The 15,989-nt window shown below is 45.0% G+C and overlaps 1 protein-coding gene across 1 annotated transcript in view; it reads right to left on the bottom strand.

Moving 5' to 3' along the window:
- cdh23 (cadherin-related 23) overlaps positions 1–15,989 on the bottom strand; it is a 142,105-nt gene that overhangs the window by 110,897 nt on the left and 15,219 nt on the right. The window contains exons 3-5 of the mRNA XM_068741568.1: positions 4,350–4,492; positions 4,166–4,213; positions 3,739–3,831 (exon numbers count right to left, since the gene is read on the bottom strand). Coding sequence (XP_068597669.1) covers positions 3,739–3,831; positions 4,166–4,213; positions 4,350–4,492 — 284 coding nt within the window. The remainder of the gene's footprint in view (positions 1–3,738; positions 3,832–4,165; positions 4,214–4,349; positions 4,493–15,989) is intronic.

Genomic DNA, 15,989 nt, shown 5'->3' on the forward strand with positions numbered 1-15,989 from the left:
GCTCATTCCTCCTGCGATGTCAGACTTTCACCAGCCAGGCTCGGCAGGTTAGGGAGGGACAAAGAGAATTGGCTGACAGAGGGATTTGCTCACCGATGTGACACACCTGAGAGACAGTGATCAGATTTATTTTGGATACCTCTTCTCTACCAAAACATTCAATCCATGTGTGTTCTGCATTGCCGCACTTGTCTGCATGCATCAGTGTCATGTTTTCAAGGGGGGGGGGGGGGGGGGGCATTTTCTTTATACGGAGCCCTGAGCACGGAGCGCTGTGGAGCGCTGTGGAGCCCTGAGCATGGAGCCCTGAGCATGGAGCCCTGAGCATGGAGTCCTGCGCATGGAGCTGCAGGGTGCACCATGCTTATTTAGCCGTATTCTAATCTGTACAGTGGAACAGTCAATGGGAGCAAACAAGTGTTCGGTATCTTTTGACAGCAGACTGAAAAGGGCCGGGCATTAAACCACAGGCCCGACGATAAACCGACACTCTACCTCCCGAGCCGGCGCTGTCTGTGACGCAGACATCTCATCCGGTAATGGATTTGGGTTATGACCCATCTGCTGTTCAATCAAAACATTATTTCTAGTCACATGCTCCTTGTAGTCAATCTGTGATGCTTTAAATCTCGCCAGCTCATTAGCACTGACAGAAGGAATGCTAGCAGCCCACCTGCTTCCCTTCACCCTCTTTATGGCTCTACAAATTTAAACGACATTTACACACACACACACACACCCTCTCTCTCCGCCATGGCTCACCTTGCCACTCATTGGTTTATCTGCTCGCTGAAGTGTCAGGCTCACCTCAATAATGCCTTCCCCCCCCGAACGGTTCTGTTTCAACAACCCTAAAGCACTTTGGGAGTTTTTGTCTTCTGGCTTTTGTCAGTCTGCTTGGTATTCTGCGTCGTCGCCTGAGCTCAATCTCATTATTTGAGTTCTCTGTCTACTCTGTCATCCTTCGCTTCTATCAACCCCTCAACTTCTTTTCTCCGTGTGGCCAGCTTCATGAGGACGGTCCAGTCATAAAATATATTAATGCAAAGAAATGTCGATGAATTAGACTCACTGTTGTGTCCAGCTTTTTAAGGGACCTGACTGACAACTAAATCGTATTGCCTCATATATATATATATATAAAAACCATTGTAAGCACAATCAAAGGGCAGGACTGTTATAAGCAGTAATATGATGAATGGGAATGAACAATATGAGGGACTGAGGGTCAGAGATAGCGCTTCCGAAAAGCTTTCCATGGGCTAAACTTGAAGTCTTTTGTTGCACCGCTTGGAAAGTCTACGTTGATGGTTAAGGGAATCGTGCACAATGGAGCCGTGGCTGCACAGTCCTGAGTGATCCTCCTCTGGCGGGTGGTCTGAACAGTCCTTCGTTCTCCAATTGATTTGCCTGACTTTATGGATTGCGGGGAAGAAAAAGCATGTGGCTTTGAAGATTTGGTGAAGACTCAGAAAAGGACGTCTGCTCAATATCAACAAAACAAAATATGCGTGGGTGCGTGTGCATTTGCACGTGTGGATTTCAGCCCCTGTTTGAAGTCCTTTGCATCCACTCTGGCAATTACTTCTGTCAAGGATTATATGAGGGAGAGGGCAAAGAGGAGTGAGGTAACACATTGAGGGACAGGACATGGGAAGCGAGAGAGGAACGGAGAGAGGAGAGATGAGATTGAGGTTCTCCGCTGCAGTTAGAAATTGTCCTCCCTATAAATGAGACTGAGTTAGAGGACACCTTCTCAAATCCTGGGGAGATCACAGCGCAACAAATCAGAGAACAGCAGAGAGCGAACGCCACCTCGAGCTGTTTGATGCAGTTTACTGCTGTTACACGAGTCCGGGCTTTAAGGTGAATCGTATTCGTGCTTTCTCTTCCTATCTTACAGGATAGAAGTAAAACGTATTTGACCAAAGTTGACCGAAGCTGTATTCTTTTGATGACGATAGTGCTGCCACCATGTGCTGAAGCGTCTCGAGGTCATCGTTGCAGCTGTTGTACCTTAGACCCTGCCGGCTGTGGTACACCTGGATCTGGTGCTTAAGGGCTCTTCTTGTGATGCCTTGATAAGTCTTGCTGTTCTTCATCTTTTTCTACCCACTGATGTGATTTATCTACTATTACTACTGCACTTTCAGCTTGTCCCCTGAGGGGTCGCCACAGCAAATCCCTGTTCCTCTATCTGTGTATGATAGAGCCCACTGGGGGGTCTTGATCTTCCACAGTACTTAATTTATAGTGCATCACTTTGATATATGACACATTTGACTTGTACAATGGCCATTGACTTGGCTTCCAGGTTTTACTGGCTTCTTGATGAAAGTTATCAGTGTACTCTTTTGGGAGGGTTCAAGAAGTCTTGGAATGTTGTTTTATATATTTTCAATTCATTTTGTTTGATCTCTATTTTGAAGAGCTCCTTTCCCCCTCCAGTTACATACATACTTACAAGCAAGACAATGTTGATCATCTACCACACGAATATGCAGCACCGTATTTTTCGGACCATAAGGCTCACTTAAAATCCTTTAATTCTCTCAAAAATTGACCTTGCGCCTTTTAACCCAGTCCGCCTTATGTATTAATTCTGGCTGTGCTTACTGACCTCAAACCCAATTTACGTGGTACACGGCGCTGAAAAATGGGTCAAAATGTTTTGGTACAACCTTGGTAAACTATGAAGCCACACAGCTGGATGGATTGTCGGAGCATTACGGCTACCGTAGTCAGGAGCCTCGCGGAGTTACACGTACCAGTACAAGCTATTATGGTGTGTGTGCATAAGGACCCCAAAAGGTCATCTGTTAAGAGACATGCTTACGAAGCGGATTTCCAGCTCGACGCTGTCAGTCCCGCAGCAGAACATGAGAATAGAGCAGCTGCGAGATAATCCAGCATTAATGGATCAACGGTACGGAAGTGGAGGAAGCAAGAAGAAGACCTGCGCCAAGTCATCTTCCGCAATCTGCAACTCTGTGCGCGTCCATCTCACCGATACGGTCAAAACACAAGTGAAGCAAACTACCTCGGAGCTTGTCATCATCCCGGGTGGATTGACCAAAGAACTCCAACCGTTCAACGTTAAACTGCGAGCTGCGTGGGAGCGTTGGATAACAGAAGGCGAAACACACATTCACCAAGACAGGGAGGTGCCGCCGGGCGAGTTTGAGCTTGTGAATAAGTTGAATAAAGTTTGACTTATCTGCCTGTTTTGTTTCGCTTAATAATGCACCTTCTAACCCGGCGCGGCTTGCGTATGAAGAGACCCGTTCGTTGATGTAGCGCCTTATAATCAGGTGCGCTTTATAGTCCGAAAAAATACGGTATATTTAGCACTTTGGTATCGGAAATACTTCTGAATAGTTTTTTCCTGTTGCATTTCCTGTTCCATGAACAGTGAAAAAAATGATATAAAATCCCAAATATGTCCCTTAATCTGGATTACTAGGTTCTCTTCGCCACATTCCCACACCTTTTGCCACATATAATTGGAATCCTTCAGGTAGTAAATGCATAATAGATGAAAACTCTTACAAAATCCCATTCTTCCAATTCAAAATAATTATATTTTTTTAAATCCAGGATTAGCCTTCATTTGCCCGATCCTTTAAACAGTAGTTTTTTGTGTAATAATGATAACATGATATCAAGCAAAAAACAAACAAAATGATCTTAGCCTTCTAGAAGGAGGGAAAAAAGCGAAAGCCTTTCTGTAAATCTTACCTCTGGGATATGGACGGCATAAGGCTGACCATGGAAGATCGGTGCGTTATCATTCACGTCTCCAATCTGGATGCTCACCGTGTCTTTGACAACCTGAGGGAGGAAACGCCTTGTTAAAAGGCTTCCATCCTCGTCTTGTCAGAGATCTGCAGTCACTTTAAATATGTACAAGTCACACTAAGCCAATACTTAGAGGGAAAGAAACCGGGATGACTGTGTGATGAAACTTTGTGCAGATTAAGATGAGCATCACTCAGTTTAAACACTGTGTCAAATGAGACAGGCGTCAGAATGAAGACGTGATAAAAGGAGCAATAAAGGGTAGCAACAGGCCAGCAGCGGTTTCCATGAGGCACGTGGTCATGAGGCGTCAACGTGTGACCATGAGGCGTTCTAACGGTGAGCGCGGTGCATGTCTGTCTCTTACCTCTTGAATGTCGCTCACATAGAACTCAACCTGCATCTCTGACTTGCTCTGGTGGAGGCAGCGAGATGTCAGTATTAAAACGTTGTGCAAAATGTTTGACAGAAGGATAACATACTTTATTGATCCTGAAGGAAAAACACTGGGCGGCATTTATTTGCTGTGTGTGTTTGTTTGGCGTTCGTACTTCGCGGTCGAGTTGCTGGCGAAGCCACACCACGCCGGTATCTTTGTTCACTGAAAAGTACTTCATCGCCTCTTCCCCTGACACCCCATAGATGAGTGGCTCCCCCTCCGGATCCGTGGCCTTCAGCTGGGCCACTGATGAGCCTGTCAGGCAAAGAGGCAAAGGTCAGTGGACTGACATGGGCATCGATCACGGTGTCAAATAACAAGTGTAGTCATTACCCTGCATTAAATTACAATGACAATTCTCCGGGTGTCCTATTACATCCACAGAATACGTCCACATATGAGGACTAAATACATTTTTACAGTATATTGACAATATTGCCGTCAGCCAAACAGACCTTGTTTGTTTGCACATTCCCAAAACTCTGAAAATTAGACAAACACACAAAAAGAAAGAATGCTAAACCCGGTGGATCAGAGACAGATGACATTATGCAGTACATATGCAGTACATCCAGCAACTAATCTGTAAGGGCATAGACATTTATAACTGAACCAGCAGAGTTTTTACAGGCCCCAGAGCTATAACCCCTGGCAAACCAAACCCAGAGAGAAGCGGACCAAATATTCATGTTTCAGTTCTATTGACAGAACCCGAACATTCCCCCAAAAAGTCCTCAAGGTAAGTTCCAAATTCCACAAATTAATCAAAATATAAGGCTGCCAGTGGAGATCAAAACGCTCCCATGGCTCGGGCCTGTTGTCCTGGAATTGTGGCCAAAAGAAAAATCAAAATCTCATGAACAAGTATTTTCATATTTCAAGAATCAAGAATCAAGAAATCTTTAATGTCATTCATACACTCTCATGCACGAACGAAAAACAGCACTCAGGTCCCAGCTCGAGGCACACAACACACATTCATTCAACTTAAAGTAAATATATACACAAAATTAAAAAGTGACAAAGTGACAAAGTGACAAGTGATTGCACGATCCCCGTTTGGGTCCAACACGGAAGCAGTGCATTTGGCCTCCGAGTTATCCACTGTTCACAACCCTCACAGCATCAGGGAAGAAACTGTTTTTGAACCTGGTGGTATTTGGATCCAAAGACAATTCTGCGTGAGCCCTGCGATCCTGACCTGAAACTGTGCATCGCTTTCAGAGCCACCTTTAGAATTAGTACAAGTGAGAGGGTGCTGGAAATGACAGCATTGATGGGAGCGTAAATGTGCACATTATAAACACACACCCAGACACACACACAAACTTATCCTCTCCCCCTGCTTGCAGGTTCTCTGGTAGACAATAGAGGTGACGCCAAGCTAAATCAAGCCTGTCACTTCTGCACCGAAATGCTCAACACAACGACCAATTAGGCTTCACAATCACACACCCCTCTCGTTTTATTAATACATCCTATTTCCCAATGAAAGGGCGGCAAAAATGACTAATTAATATCACGATTTATGAACCCCTCTTATTGCGTCTAATGAGATTTATGCAAATTCAGCTGCTTTCAATGTGAGTTATAATTTGGTTGAAGACGCTGCAAATTAAGCATTTTACCTCACAGTCATCAATAATAAGTGATCCCCCCCCCCCCCCCCCCCCCCAGCCCACCTCCTTCAAGCCTTCTCGGGTGTGGAGGAATTGTCTCCTTCGCGTGCGCAGACACACACTCGAGTGACGTACAACAAATGAATGCTAACACATCAATATGCATGAGAGTCACAGCCTCGTGGACGATTAACGTCTCCTCCCGGGAGTAGAACCTGAACCATAAGCCCGTGTGCCGGGGCAGGCGTATGCCACCGCCACGCCCGCTACGGATGAGAGTTTCCATGTAAAAGTGCCTGAATGATTTAAGACGGGATTAAAGGGAAGAACACAGATTGCTTGAGCGTTAAAGTTTTGTGTGAGCACAGGTGTAATCAAACACATTGCTGCAGCGTAATGTGAATTGTGTGTGTGTGTGTGTGTGTGTGCAGGTATCCACCTAGTGCTTATCTTTCCACAGTAAATCCAAGCCCTTTCCTTGACAAATGATGCCATTTAGCAGCAAGTGATGACAGTATTACTGTTATGAATGATACAGTGAGCATTAGCATCGCCCCCCCCCCCCCGACTCTGCTACAACCCACATGACAAGAGCGATGGCCTGGAGAAACCATCATTCTACGTCGCCTTTCCCTCTGTCACCTGAACCTGCCACACCCTTTGGAAAGTCACAGGCAAGCACGGCGGCGCAGTGGATAGCGCTGTTGCCTCCGGGTTCTCCGGGTCCAGGTCGTCATTGCAAAAGAGAACCAATTCTCAATGAACTTTCCTGGTTAAATAATAACTTTATTTCTATTGGATTTTTGTTGATGACATTATGACGTGTTTGACATATAAAACTGCAATAAGAACAACAAATACATGAAAACAATGCAATAAAGAAAAGGTTATGACTTTAGCAGAGCATGAAAATGGTCAGATTAATTCATGAAGAGTTCCCGATAAAATAACGTGAGTTTGGAGCCAGTCATCATTACTCACAATCTCAGATCTCAGAGAATAACCTACAAAATCCACCATTTTCCTTCTGCTGGTCAATGCAGAGCCACAAAAGCAAAGATAATAAAAAAAAAAATTCTGGGGGGCCAGATCAGAACAAAAACTCCAGACTTGAGTTGAATTAATGCAAATATTTCAAAATGAACTGAATATGCGAAGAAAAAAAAAATCATGAGTAAATTTCTAACTCAGGTGGACGTAGGTTCTAATAAAGAAAATAAATAAATGAATAAGAGTGAAATGTGTAAAGTATTCCAGAATGATTGAATAATAATTAAAAAAAAAGATCAATGTCCAGAAGAGATGAGATTTGGTTGAGATCTAGGCTTCCTCTCCAAAAAAACGGGGCTGGAGGGGCTCAAGAGAGAAAGAGAGGAGAAAAGGAAAAGTCGGAAGACTTGCGAACCCGTACTGCGCTGCAGCTGCAGGTTTACGTCAGCCCAACTCGTAGGAAAGGCAAGGGGGTCAAAGCTGAATCAGTTCGTCGAGAACATCAATCTGTGTGAATCAATAGAAGACCCCCCCCCGGCTTGTGAAAGGAAAGGGGCTGTAGGCCAAAGCTCTGTTTATCACGTCGATGACATCTTCAGCCCCCTCCTTCATCTGAGCACTGATTCAGTTAGACAGGCACTGTCAGCGCTGCAATTTCAGGCATGTTGAGAATTACAGCTTTAAATTTTGTGGGGCACTGAGGCTCACTGGGAATACGGGCAATATTATGTACACTATCTACCAAAGAGAAGAAGAAACCACACCAAGATGAAGTGGGGGGGGGGGGGGGGGTATGTGTGAAGGACGGGGCAGCGAGGAGGATCTTCACCTGCTTTGTATAAATACTTGATGAATTGTCTCCATGCAGGGCGAGTGAGCCTCTGGGTGGAAGTCATACAATCGGTAAGCTGATGAGTCAGTATGATGCCACTCATGTTACCTCGCTGTCTGTCCACCAACAAAGAGCGCCTTCAAACGTATCAGCAATTCTAAGATGAAGTCACGCAAGTCCTCGCATCAATCAAGACCGTCACAAAAAGTCAAACAGGCAAATACCGTCTTCGGCTGCCTGGCAGCACAAGCTCATTCAGCGCACCGTCTGCATTTGGCTTCTAACTTAACCCTTTTTTTTGCCAAACGTATCATATTTGATACACATGGATTTTGAGACTTCTCCCCCCCCCCCCCGAAAAAGCTGATAGATATAAGCCAACACACGCATCTGCATTTGCATTACAGCACTTGTTTTATATATATATATATATTTTGTAAGAAGGTTCCATTAGGACCTTATTTTCCAAAAATGAGAGTGTTCTGCTGATTACTTCATGGGGGGGGGGGTTAAAGGGCTGATATTGCAGCATTATGAGTTACAATGTGAACAGGAATGAAAGCGCAGCAACAGAAAGCCTGCAACAACTGTTAGATCGATGAATGCACTGCGAGTGTGAACGAGAGCGCTGCGCAGCATTCAGCATGACGTGACCGACAGACTGCTAAAGGAGCAGCACGCAAAAACCAGGTGATTGAATGCGCGCCATTCCAATGAAGTCAGTGCGTTTCAGTCAGTGCGTCTAAATCACAATGTTATTGCGGAGAGTTAGTCTACAGCATTGTCTGCAGCTGTTGGTATTGAATGAGGAACACTCCTATAATAATGATACTTGGACTTTATTCAAATGAGAAGGAGGATTAAAGCTGCTAACGGTGCTCATTGCAGCTTAAACACCAAAAACAACCGACTAATAATGTGGAAGCGTGAGCCGCCGTGGACTTCTTTTGTGTTAAAATCTTAACAGTAGCATGACCGTATGAGGTATTATCCTGTTATTAATTACCTCGACCCTCTATATGTTTCAGTCAATCAGGCTGATAGGAGACGCCTTAAGGCCATGATCCATATTTTCATCCTGACCTATTTTGAAATCAAAACGGAAGAAAAAAAAAACTTTTTCATAATATTATCTCTCAAAATCTTAAACATGTATTGAGAAGTGAAAATAATGGGGCATCACACACTACAGGATCCTATTGAGATGGTCCTGGTAAGGATTGAAGCAACACCTGATGCTGACCTTCTGTTCCAGATTGAGTTAAGAATTTTAGCCTCAAGGAAGAGAAGGATTACTGTTGTAAGGTGTCCCTTTAACTACTGTTGTTCTGCTTGTATACATTAACATTTGAAAAAAGTTGGCTAATAATTGGAGAACGCCCCCCCCCCCCCCCCGCCCCTCTGAGTCAAGGGGCAAATAACTGTACAGACTGGGGTCTCAAATCAGATACCTCCTTTGATTTTTGGGTGAGGCAAATACTCCTGTGTGACAAGAATGTAGATGAGGGAGAAGTGTAAAGTAAAGCCTTCATGATTCAAAACGTGTTTATTACACCCAATCCCGTAGCCGCTCCGTGTGTGTGTGTGTCCTGCAGCATCTGTTTGCTATTTTGACCAAAGACTGTCACAGATATTTCATATAAGTGTCTGGGCTTAACTTGTGGAAAAAAGGGTAAATGATGTGTCCTTTAAAGTTATAGCTTCACCTCTAGTCAAACACGAGGCAAATAAAAACCTCTGTGTTTTCTTCAGCAGAAGGAAATTAAATGAAACTGATCTCATTGCTGCTTTCTCCGCCCGTGGTGCTGTGTGCTGCGATAGCGGCAAGAGAATCGGACCCCTCCCCCCCCAGGGAAAACCAGTTGGATTCAGATATAAACTAAGTAGATCTACCTGGAATAACAATAGTCCAGTGCTCAGAAAGTAGGTGCTTGGACCTCTATTTCCATGCAAAGAGAAGCGTGTGTGTTTAGGGGGCATCTTTAATGCATACAGATTATTCCCGTTGAGGATGAAGGCAGCCGTGGAGCGTAACAGTAAAGCATTTACCCCAGGGAGGTCAATTAGACCGCCAACAATAAAAAATATTGAAATACAATAAGAGCTGACTGATAATGTTTTATGCAATGAATGAATAAAAGCAGACAATGATAAAACTTCCATAGATGAGTGCAACTTACTTTCAGTCAAGTACGACATGCTCAGGATTTGCCCGCCACCACCGTGCCTGCATCATATTGTTACGACAAAATCAGTCGTAGCCTGGAAATACTCACATCTCTGCATAAGGTTTGTTTCTCATGCTGTAGAAAATAACATAAATGATTGATTGTGTGTACAAGTTGTCCCTGGGTATTGTCATTCTTTTTAATGAGCTTTTTTCATAAAGCTCAGTAAAAAATAAATAATAAATAACAGTACTGAGGGAAAAAAATACAATCATCCATTCATTTTCTTAACCCATTAATCAGAAATCTGGGTCGCGGGATCGACTGGAGCCTGTCCCAGCAGTCAACGGGTGAGAGGCGGGGTACACCCTGGACAAGTCGCCAGTTCATCGCAGGGCCACATACCTACGGACAATTTAGTGCAACCACTTCATCTACCGGTAAGTTTCCCGACAGAACCCACGCAGACACAGGGAGAACACGCAAACCAGTGACCTTCAGGCTGGGCGGCAACAGCGCTATCCATTGCGCCACCGTGCTGCAACAAAACAAATTCCAATAGGTAACCATGGAAATTAAATAAAACATCGACAAAAATCTTGAAACAGAAAAAGGTAATAGCTCACGGTATGGCTGAAAGTTTCATGGAACAATATTAAAGCATTTTTTTTAGCGAAATGAAACGTGACAAACAGACGGGTGGCACGGAAGAGCGGCGCCCTTTGCTGTAGCCCCCCCCCCACTGTTCCTAACAGGGGCTAATAATAAGTTACAACCAAGGTACAGAATCTGACCTTCGTCTTCATCGGAGGTCAGACTGGTCCAAAATTTATGATGTACAAATTATACATTTTAATATAGAAGCTCATTCTCACATTCCCTCTCATTTTCTACTAATTTATCCTCTCGTTTATTCCACTGGTCTTTTCTGCTTTGTGTGTGTGTGTTTGTGTGCACGCACCTTCAAGCTAGTTTGTTTTTGCTACATCAATAACCATGATGGGGAAGAGTGCCGAAGACAAATAGTGCCTGGAGTCTGGCTTTAAGTGACTCCTGTGTTTCAACAAAACACATCACAAGAGTCCTTGGGAGGCTGCGTATTAATCCGACAGATTTATGACTAAATCTGTCACAGACGGGAGGAGAACACCCTTTGCCTTTTCCAAAGAGAAACAGACACCTTTCAAGTACACACTGTGTGAAAACACGGCGCTTAGATCGTGTATACGCTCACGGACGTGGACGCAAAAATATTAAACGTGCTCACACGAGGGCACGTGCAGGTTTCCAAGAGGCCGTGTGATGTAAATGTCACAACCGATTTGCGTTTTATTGTCTGACCTGAAAACGCTGAACCTGAAGCTGAAGGGGCAAAATGTTAAAATCAAAATGTATCTGGTGCATGCAACAGAAAACCATCAGCTTTGCTGTGGATTAACTGAAACAAACATCTCCAAGGCGAAGGTTGGAAATAATGTCAATCGATGTCAGCCGTCAGTTGCCATGGCGTTGTGTTGTTGACGCTCATGGATTCTGCAGATTGAAGCGCTTGTGAAATGTTTCTGAATGCCGCTCAGATGCCAGCTCTGCGCACGGCCGGATTGACCCTTATAAACAATGATGGAGTGATGAAAACACCGAGTGACAAGGATCTGACTAACCAGTCACACCTTTAATGACATTGGTGGACAGTCATCCAATGCAAAGACAAGCAGACCTGTCGCTGCAAATTCCCACGCCGGTCTATTCAGTCTCCGCCCACATTCCCTCTCATATTTTCCCACCCCATTCCCGTCGCAGCCTCGATGTTCCTCCGCGCTCTCTTTTCCGTTTTTGTCATCCTCGTGTCACGCCCCATCCCTCTTGTGGAGGCCAGACACGGGGGGGTGGGGGGGGGGGCAGCGCTGATAGGAGCAGACAGGTGACTGCGTGCCACCGTGAGCCTCCGGAGTGACGGTTGAGCCGCTCTGGACTGTCGTTGTCACAAAAGCAAACGCTCACCCCCCCCCCCCCCCCCAAAACACACAGGCGTTGACCCCAAACTGCACCGTTCCTGCCAAATTCCTCCTCTGCTGCATATCTTGCTCTTTTCTTTCAGTTTCGCCCCTCGCTTTCGTCTTCTCTGCACTCCTCTGCTCTGCTGGCCGTGTGTTGACCTCACAAGGGCTGACTATTACCTGCGAGTGATCTAAATCACGGTTGGGTAATGGAACATGCCACCTTCATTGGGAGGCCAAACACACAAACACACACACACACACACACACACACACACACACACACAGAGAGATGCTCAGACATAAACACACTCTGGCTGAAATGAAAGCCTCTCACTTTTGGCCTTTCCTCTCATGCCAATGGCCCGTGTGTTCCTGAAATATGAGGCCGGTGTTTCCGTTAGCCCTGCGGACACAAATCGGGATGTTGTGGCGAACGGCAGGCAACCAGGGTCAAGAATGAGACTGCAGCCACTCAGACCGCCAGCCCCTGCTGTCACTGAAATGTGGAGTATTATCTCGGAAAACACTGGCTTCTTTTCCTGACTCACTTTTAATGAATATGTTAAAGCTCAGGGACATTGAGGCGATTCTTTATTTTAGATAAAGAAGCCAGGAAGAGTCAAAGGATGAAGTCACAGATTTGCAGGGCCACTATGGCAGGGACGGCTTCTAATTTAAACGCCATCGCCCCCCTCCTTTTGTCTTAAACAACAACCCCACAAATTGGTTTCTATGTTTAGCTCCCTATATCAAAAATAAATTAAAAAAAGTACACAAAAGATGCAATTGGTGTTGTTTTTTTGTTTTTTCTCCCCATTTCTGGTATTCTGTTTGCACCGTAGCAGCAGGCTATGTCATGTCTTATACCTGCAGTGACATCAGGCTTACACCAATGGCATGAGACCTCCATTATAGAGATGAGGATGGACTGCAGTCAATGCATTGACATGCGGGACCAAAAAAAAAAAGGACTGTCTCTCTATCTCTACATTGTAAAAATAAAAAATAAAAGCCTGCCAGACTGGTTGCAGTGTGTTCTCCTTTGTACTTTGTGTGTACAGTAGCAGGTTGCTCCTGTTCCTGCTACATGCGCACGTCATTCAGTGATTATTCACAGATTGCTTCCCGATGCATTTGCAAAAGTGTTTGGAAAACGTGTTCTCTACATAACCGCTGAAAGTAGAGCAAACAAGATCGCCTATCCCCACTCCAGATTGTTCCACGCTGGTTCTAGAGTGGAGTATAACAAACACTGTGAGTGGCATAAAGTTTAATATCTCAGAGTAATGTCAAGATCTGGATTTTATATGCGGCTATAGGCTGTTTCAAGTTTACATTCCCGAGTAAATCTGAGAGACTGATTATCCAGGCCAGCTGGTTTTAATGGATTTGGGCAGACCACAGTAGCATCTCTATCCTCCTCCCCTCTCTCGCTCATGTCCATCTGCTGTGCAGGCCATGCCACCCCCAACGCCGATATAGATTCCCATCTCTTTATTTGTGTATTCTTCCACTTTCACACCCACCGTTCCTGCCAGCTCCCTTTTCCAGGTATCCTGCTTCGTTTCTAATGCCCATTCTTCCCTCCCTTGCACCTCTCCCTGCATCACCTCCTACTGCCTACTGCCTTCTTTATTCAGGCCTTACCCAGGCCTTATCACATCTCCTGCCCTGCCTTTTACAATGCCACTATGTGCATTCCTTCTGCCATTAAGCCATCCACTTTCACCCGTGAGACAAACGTATGAATCAGGGAGAGCTAGAAGAGAGAAAGGAAAAGACATGACATGAAAATCTTTGGTGAATTGTGTGTGTGCGTGTGTGTGTGTGTGTGTGTGTCCAGACTGCTTGCTACGCCACTGTTTATATCTGATGTCTGGCTGTCGTACTACACTTTAGTTCATCCTGAAACATGCCACTCTTGTTTAATGGATTATAAATTAACTCATTATCTTTTTTGCTCATTAGCTGCAGTTCCTAATTAGCCAAAATTAATATTGTTCCCTGACAAAGACATTGGCACTGGCAAATTGGCAATTGACCTCCTCGGTCAATCTGGGGAGAAAAAACGAGAGAGAGCGACAGCGTGATGAGTGGAAGCGTAAAGAGTGGCGGTGAGGAGGAGAGCAGGACAATGACAGCAGCTCTGGTTGATCAGTTTTAGACTCGTCCCTCCCTCCCTCCCTCACTGCCTAGGGGCAATCGCCTCTCAGCAAAAAGCCGCTCAGTAAGCAGGCATGCTCATCACATCAGTACTACGTATAAAAAAGTGCATGAGTGTGTGTGTGTGTGTGTGTGTGTGTGAACGTGGGCAACAATGGAAAATTAACTGCTGAAAGTCCACAGTATCTCATGTACAATGGCTGACAGGAGAAGAGCCGGGGATTTGTTTGTAAGTGGAACTTCTCACTGGAGACAATAAGCAGCACGAAGGAAACAAATAGGACAGAGACAAAGAGGAAGAATGTGTATGAGGGAGGGAGAGAGAGAGAGAGAGAGAGAGAGAGACATCCCTGCTTCTAAAGAGACTTGTTAAATGTCAAACACCTCTTAAACTGTGAGATAAGAGAGGAGTTCAATTATAGCCGTCCACATCCTCTTCATCACAATCACTTAAACACTTACGGATTTACACTTAACGCAGACACACATGCCTCCTGTGTCTATCTCTGTGTCTGCAAGCTCATCTGTAAAGATCTGACAACTATCTCCAAAAAAACCCAAAGTGTGCACCCGCTCTAAAGTCGCCTCAGCTGCATCACCCGATAGTGAAACAAACGTATTTAGTGCCAAATGAGCACAAACACGAGGAGACAGAGCAAATATGGGAATGAGGTCATTGCTCACCTGTGGAGAATGAGCCCGAGATACCAGTAAACAAAAGCCAGAGACTAGTCGGTCAATGGGGACATGGAGCGCAGGCAGCCCACTCGCCAATTAATCCTATCTGGCACCGGCACTCTGGTCTTTATGAGAACAAATGTCAGCTTTCAAGACAAGGACGATATAACCTTTCTTCATAGGAGGCGCACCAGCCTCACATGACCAACGCTGATACTGCACGCATTCGGAATGATCTAGTATGTGACCCTAACATTTGGTGTTTGACACTGTAAAAAAACACTAAAAGTTCCCACAGCAACTGATGGGTTGTATTGCAACCAATCAGGGGCTGGACATTCGAGTGCTCTAAACACCGGCTCCTTCCCTCGGCAGGAAGCAATTATTTCATGTGGCTCAGTTGGTAGAGTGGGTCGTCCAGTGATCAGAGGGTCGGTGGCTCGAATCCCAGCTCTGACTGTCTGTCGAAGTGTCCTTGGGACTGAACCCCAAATTGCTCCCAGTGGGTCTGGCAGCACCTTGCATGGCAGCAGGTCGCCCACTGGAGTGTGAATGGGTGAATGTGAGGCCTCATGTAAAGCACTTTGAGCGCCGCGAAGCGGTGGAAAAGGCGCTATATAAGTGCAGTCCATTTACAAGGTAGGTTCTTTTCTTTTTTTTGGAATCAGGGGTCTTTGAAACCTGAAACCTTCTGATTTTCAAAGACCGTTAAGACTTTTGAGTCTATTTTCTTTAGAGTTTCTTCAAATCTGTAATTGTAAAAGTGGTCTTTTTTTTCATTTGTGCAAAACAACCTTTTGAGAAATAAAGACTTCTGCAACAAACAAACAGCAACAATATATTTGCACTTGAATCAAACGCTGCTGCATGCACGTGCATCTCTAACAGGGGGAAAAAAACACTTTCACCACACATATGCAAATCCATGCATATACAAACAGATACACGCGTGTGTGCACGCACTCGTGTGCATACAAATAAAGATTTCCCATATTCACTCCTGGAGTTTGCTGCACTGGAGCAGGGAGAGCTGGGTCGCTGATGTGAAACATCAATTTCCAGGTTAGCTGCTCTGCCTGGCTCAGGCAGGTATCAGCCATGACCCACCTGGGCCAGATAAACAGCTGGGAGAAGCTGATCTGCCATCCAGCAATGAAGTGCAATATCACACATGCACACACACACACATGGGATAAACACTGAAACAATAAGGGGAAAAATAAAATTAAAGATGTTCCAGCGAACACTGCCATATACATTCAGGAGAATGTGTATCCGCATTTTGCAGTGGCAACTATAAAC

The sequence above is a fragment of the Brachionichthys hirsutus genome, chromosome 7 (assembly GCF_040956055.1).
Source record: "Brachionichthys hirsutus isolate HB-005 chromosome 7, CSIRO-AGI_Bhir_v1, whole genome shotgun sequence".
In the NCBI taxonomy this organism is placed as follows: domain Eukaryota; kingdom Metazoa; phylum Chordata; class Actinopteri; order Lophiiformes; family Brachionichthyidae; genus Brachionichthys; species Brachionichthys hirsutus.